Below are 7107 nucleotides of genomic sequence, written 5' to 3' on the forward strand. Positions count from 1 at the left end.
GTATGAAATCAATGACTTTACATATTGAAACTGAAATGAATTTCATGTATGTTACGTGAAAACAATAATAAATACTGTTGTTATGGACATAGAAAAGTCAAGATTTAATAAGAAACAAAAAGCAGAAAACTTTTATTTCCAACTCTACCATCTTGGCATGAAAAACAAAGAAGAAAAAATTGCACTATTTTACCTCATGGTATCATTATAGGGATAACTGAGAATTTTTTAAAATTAAATTTCTGAGAAGAAAATCAACTCATACAGTATATGTTTTTCTTTTTGAAATTCTTATAACATTTTTCTATGTCAAATGTACTTTTCAACACACATACACACACACACACACACACATTTATTTACTAATGATGTTTAATTTTCTTTCTTTCCACCTAGGGTCCTCTTTCAAATCAAGCAGCAGCAAAGGAGAGAAAACATTAGAATTTGTTCCAATAAATCTACATCTGCAAAGAATGCACGTACACAGCCCTCACTTGAAAGGTAGTATATAGTATTCTTTTTCAAATGGGCAAATTATGTTAGTGTGTACTTCTTTAAAAGGCTTGACTATTGGCAGAATTAGAAATTTTAGCAGTTATATAAAGGTGAAGATGAAACAATTGAAGCTGATAATGACCCTAGACACTACAAAAGAAACCATTACTTTTTCGTTGCTGTGTTTCTGGGCAATGTTTTGTAAATATGCCACCTGAATTGAGTTACAGGTGACTATGCAAAATGAGTATTAACTTTATTAAGTATTATCAGCGATGCCCAATAGCCCCCCATTGTACTACTGTTTCAATTAGAGAAAAAGAAAAACAAGACTCGTTCATTTTGTGCCTATCCTGAGAAACCAAAGTCCAAAGATGGACTCATGTGCTGTTTCTCTGACTTAGTGGTGGCTATCACCAGAATCACCCACTTCCCTATGAGGAGCAGGTTTATCAGATAGAAGGTGCTACAGTATTCTGATGTACTTGGTTGTGAGAGACATTTTTCAAGAAAATACACATAGATTTTCATAACATACCTGAATAGTTCTAGAGTGAATGATACGGGGTTGAATTCATTGCCACTCAAGTAATTCCTTGCCATTTCTCAGTAAAATATATTTTAAATACCCTTCTCATCTCTCTTTTCTTTAAGTTATTGCTATATCAATTTTGTGCATATTTAGGGTGACCACCTGCCCCTATTTATCAGCAGAAGTCCCATACTATGCCTCTTTGTCCAGCATCTTTGTTAATGATGCCCTCCACATCCTTTCCATCTCAAAGGTCTCTCTGAATCGTAAATGCTATGGTCATCCTATGGGTACTCATTTTCCTAGGAAGCTAAAAGTTACTTTAGGTCATCAAATCCTTTATGCTGAGTCTATCAACATATACATACAAACATGCACATACAAACATACACAGATACATCTAAAGAAGCATTCTAACACCCAGTTTTGTAGCCATTGTCACAATGAGGCTACAGGTTAGAGGTCAGAGGTTTTAAAAAATTAAAATAAAATTTCTGTCTGTTTTAAAATTACCTGAAGTTTTATAATCAGAAAAATTAAATTTTTCAAGTTGGTGCATACTGATTGTATATACACAACTAGCTAACGTATAAGTTCAAGTGTAGTTAAAATCATTCTGATATATAATTGTATTATCTTTGATAACCCTTATCAACTATCTGAAATTTTAACTTGCATCCTGTTCACCAAAAATTATGTCAACTGAATTAAAAATGAGATGGATTGGCCTGAGGCTTTCAGGAATTCTTCCCTGAATACTGTCTGTTAATAGTTTGAACATAACAATATCTAATGGTTTTAAAAAATCATCAAAACCAAGGTCATAAAGAAGCTGCAACATTCAAAAGCTATCTGACAACCAGCATAACTTTTTTTTCCCTAATGTCCTATATGAAGAGACTTTTATGATACAGTAAAAAAGTTTATATATTTTGGAGTGGAACAGAATTTCAGCTTTACTACTTTATATATGACCTTAAGCCTGCGATTTAATCTTTCTAAGCACTGTCTTTTCCTTCCTGATTAAGTGAACTACACCATGTAAAACACATAGAACGAACAATAATAGTTTTTATGATAGATGTGGCATTTGCCATCACTGGAACAAAACGGATCTGTCAGTTTTATCAGGACTATTAAAACTGGAGGAAAGTAATCACTTAAGAGCCTATCAAGAGACATTGAAATCTTGAACTAAAGAAGTAGCCAGATTTAGAGAAAAGATGATTCAGAGAGGCATTGTAGAAAAATCATCACATGCAAGTACTGTGACTAATCAGGTTACAGCCATGGATGGGTAGCATTATCATCAAACCAGATAGTTTGTTGAAGCCAGACTGATAGGAATTTATATTTTAAATGTGCATTTAAATATCTGGTGATAATCCTTAAAATACATCCACCACACAAAGAGAAATTATTATCTATGTGGCCTTTTACTTTATACTTATTTCTTGAAAACAGAAGAACCATTTACATTATGCTGTTTTTCCTAAGGTAATTTCTGAAAATAGACTAGAGTGAACTGGGATGATACAAGGCAGTTAGTTTTTGTTTCTCCAATGTAAAAGGAAGAAACTGGCAACTAAAAGATATTTAGAAAAGCAAACAAAATTTCTTCTAATTAATTTAGTGGGATATGTACCAGTTTCCTAGAGCCACCATAACAAAGTATCACCAAGTGGGAGTCATAAACAACAGAAATGCAACGCTTCACAGTCTGGAGGCTAGAAGTCTAAAATCAAGGTGTTGGCAGAGGAGTGCGTCCTCTGAAACCGACAGGGGATTCCTTCTTGCTTCCTTCCATATGTAGCTTCTTACGGTATTCCTGCAGTCTTTAGTTTTCTTTGGTTTGTTGGTGCATCCCATAGATCCTCCGTCTTTGCATGTCGTTCCCCTTTATGCCTTTACACCATCTTCTCTGTGTCTGTTTCTGTGTCAAAATTTCCCCATTAAGGACATTTTGGATTAGGTCATGTTGGATTAGGACCTGCACTAATGACCTTATTGCAACTTGATTGCATCTGTAAAAACCTTATTTCCAAATAAGGTCATATTCTAAGATATCTTTCTTGAGTGGGGTCACAATTCAACCCATAATGGGATATATAAAAGAATTTCTTATTTGTGATGACAAATATCAAACAGTAAAGAGAAAAGCAATATTTTGAAGTTATAGAACTAGGGTACAACTCATCACCTAGAGGGTTTTTGACATAGTTTTCAGAAAGACTGATTCCTTTCTTTGAAGACTTAAGGAGTAAATAAAGGAAAGGACTAGAGAGTCTAACAGCCAAGAATTAATTCAAAAGTACTGAATTCTATTACATGCTGGTTTCTTTCCCCAAGGCTACTCATATGTGTGTGTGTGTATGTGTATATATATATATATATATATATATATATATATATATATGATATGCATGTCCTATGTATAATATTAAATATATGTTTTTAAAATATTTAAGTTTTTAGAAGTTTAAATGTTATTTTAAATTGAAATTCAGTTAAAGTAGGTGTTTATAGACTATATCACCAATTATGTATTATAATAGAAATTAAAATCTTGACTGAATTTGGGGGACTCTACCCCTTACTTTATTTTTTATTTTGACCAAGTTGATAACCTTTCTGAGCTTTGATTTTCTTTACTTGAAAAATAAAATGGTTAAAAGTTAGATGGTAGTCAATCTGATTTTCTACTTGCTTATATAACATATATTTAGCAGATTAAATGAATCAAGTTAAATGCATTTAAGATCCTTGGTTACTGATTTGAATGTTTAGCTGAATTACAGACAACATTTTTCCAGGTAATGATGCAAGTAAGATTGGCCAAGCCTTGGTATTTCACTGGTGAGTTATTTAGATGTAGTCTACATCTATTTTCATTCTTACCATTAGTAAATTGCATCTATCCATATTTGATTAATATGTCTCTTATATTTGGAGAGGTAGCCTTGCAAACAGGAGCAGGTAGATTCACCGAAGACAAGGCTAATGTCCAGCTCTTGAAACAAGTCACTGAGCAGAACTATGATGTCATGTCTCATACGGACAAATGAAATAACCTTCATTTAACTTCAGGTGCCCCCAGACCCATTAAGTTAATTTTTCATCTTTGTCCATTACTTAAATGCAACAAATAGAATACCCACCACAATAGAGATCTTAGCAGCAATGACAACAATAACACAAATCCCTGAAATTAAGAAGACAGTTTCCCTCTCCAGTATATTTTACTTTCATAGAAAAACAGTTGTGAATATTATACAGTATGGATTCTTGTGATATTATACTATGTTTAAGTTAGTTTGTATGTTTTATATATATATATATATATATATATATATATATATATAATAGCATATAGTACATAGAAAAGAGAGAGAAAAGGGAAGGAAGGAAGGAAGGGAGGGAGGGAGGGAAGGAGGGAGGGAGGAAGGAAAGGGAAAGAAAGAAAGAAAAAAAAAGAAAGAACCTACTATATTATATCATAAAGCTGTGGCTATAATCAAATGCAAGCTCGGCCAGGATTTACTGTTTAATATGGATGAGTCAGCTAACCTCTCTGCCCCTTAGTATTCTAATCTCTACACGGAAGGAAGGAGGAGACAAGAGGAGCTATTTAGGTCTCCCTGATTTCTGTGTCTCAAGAGTTCAGGTGTATCTCCTCATCAGTGAAGTGCAATTACCTTTTAGATGTGTTTAATCATCATGCCAACTTGCTTGGACTATTTTGAAACAGATTTCCCTTAGAATTCCCTATTGTCTTGAGATTCATGTCGAAGCCATTTTGTGGGTCATTTTAAAGTCAGGGATTATGCTTAAATTTTTCCTTGAAATGAGATCAGCATGTCTACATTTTTTTTTCATCAGCACTCTTTTTATAGTTGTGGGAATTTTAAAGAGATCTTCTGAGAAAAAATAGACTTACTATCTCACTTCTATTATTAAATGGCTTTTAAAAGGCTATGAGGCAGCCCTACTATTAGATTTCAAACCAACCTTGTATCTTTACTTTGACAAGACTCAACAATTTGAACTCCACTTTCCTCATGTGGTGTATATGATGAAATCTTCACAAAGCCAAGGAATTTTTGAAGTATAAAATATCGAAGAGAGACATATTATATTTTTTTTAAAAAAGAGAAAAAGACTTTACACTTATTTTGCTTGACTTTTCTTTAAAATAAATTGCCGACTTAGATTTTTATAATTGAGTACCAAGAATCTGAAAGTTAAGGGCTATTCATGTCACAAAGATACATAATTTAAACAGCAGGATAAAATGAGGAAATTTTAAAATGAGACAAATATCACTGATCAGATTGTTGTCTTAGAATTTTAATTTTTTATTGATTTTTTTTTTTTTTGGTATATCTGACTTCTTCTAGAGGAAAACAGTCAATTACAGTTAATTCTAACTAAATTTTAAGGAGTACGACTCCTGTAGCCAAGAATGAGTATGGTATGGTAAGTGTATACCATTCTTCATTAACTAAACTAAGAGACCAAAAAATAATTCCCTTGGTGTACATAGATCTATCTACTATTTATGTAGTAATTGTAAGTGAAATTCAAGGATGAAGGGACCAAAAGAGATAAACCTAGCTGTTCCAGTACTGTGGTATTGGTAACTGATAATTAACAAATAACAGTTGCAAACTTTTAAGACTCCCTGGAGCCTTGTGATTTTTGTGATTTCCATAAAGAATGCTGATACTTAAAAATATTAGTGATCAATGTTAATTGTGACAGAAACTGTCTCAATTAAAATTAGGTATTATACAGTTGTACACAGTATGTTCTTATTTCAGATTATATGATAAGCCAAAAATACCTAATAGCTGAAGAACAAATCTGTTTCCTTTTGCTTAAAATCATATAAATTCTGAGAACAGAGTTCAGCAGCTACTTTCTAATTGTTTTCTTCAGAACCACTCTTTAGTTATTTATGATTGTGGGGAGGGGATTTCCCCCACCCTCATTTGTGCAACTCTCCAGAGCCACAAACTAGGTGTCCTACAATTCAACTCAATTCTGACATTATTTTCCCAGAGACAGCATCAGATTCCACAGGTTAAAGGCTCAGCCCCACAAGACTGCCCTCTACTTCAGATGCCAATTGAAATTCCAGGTAGTTACCCATACTTCTGACCAACTGGATATAAATCAGAGGTTCCCACAACCCCTTCCTTGGATTTGATTAATTCGCTAGAGAGACTCACAAAACTCAGAAAAAAACATTTTACTTGCTAGATTACTGTTTATTATCAAAGGAGAGAACTCAGGAAGAATCAGGTGCAACAGATGCATAGGGCAAGGTATGAAGAAAGGGCGTGGAGCTTTCATGCTCTCTGAGTTCCCCCAGCACCTCCACGTGTTCACCAACCTGGAAGCTTTCCAAACCTTGTTCTCTTGGGTTTTTATGCAGGCTTCATTACACAGGCAATATTGATAAAATAATTGGCCATTGGGATTGAACTCATCTTCAGCCCCTCTTCCATAGGGGAGTCAAGGGAGAAAGGACTGAAAGTTTCAACCCTCTAATCTCATGGTTGGTTTCACTGGCCACCAGCCCCCATCCTTAAGTGCAGTCCAAAAGTCACCTCATTAACCTAACAGAAGACACCTTTGTGGCTCTCAACACTTAGGAAATTCCCAGGGTTTGAGGATCTCTGTGCCGGAAAAGGGGACGAAGACCAAATATTTATTTCATATTATAAATCACAATATCACAGTAATCAGAGCAACTCTTTGAACCTCAAATGTGCAAACACTATTTAAGCCTAATCTCTTTGAACCTCTGTAAAATGTGGACATAAAGATCCCAGCTTTTTGAGAAATGGTTCTAATCAAGATGGGTAAAATCAAAAGGCAACAGAGAAAAGTGAGAGAGGCAAAAGAGAGACCTTATTTGCTCTTTCAGTATCCAGACAGAAACTCTAGTGTCCCTGCAGAGAAGACCTCTTGATACTAATGGAATATTATGGTTGGCTTGGGAGGATATTATGGCTTGGGAAATGGGAGATGGCTTCTGGAATATAGATAAGATGCTGCACTTCTAGCTCTGCTGA

At 34.2% G+C, this 7107-nt stretch overlaps 1 protein-coding gene across 1 annotated transcript in view; it reads left to right on the top strand.

Moving 5' to 3' along the window:
- The window catches only part of INPP4B (inositol polyphosphate-4-phosphatase type II B), a 352372-nt gene that overhangs the window by 191980 nt on the left and 153285 nt on the right, over positions 1-7107 (top strand). Inside the window, exon 11 of the mRNA XM_007464000.1 lies at positions 397-501. Coding sequence (XP_007464062.1) covers positions 397-501 — 105 coding nt within the window. The remainder of the gene's footprint in view (positions 1-396; positions 502-7107) is intronic.

The sequence above is a fragment of the Lipotes vexillifer genome, unplaced genomic scaffold (genome assembly GCF_000442215.2).
Source record: "Lipotes vexillifer unplaced genomic scaffold, Lipotes_vexillifer_v1.1 scaffold1293, whole genome shotgun sequence".
In the NCBI taxonomy this organism is placed as follows: Eukaryota; Metazoa; Chordata; class Mammalia; order Artiodactyla; family Lipotidae; genus Lipotes; species Lipotes vexillifer.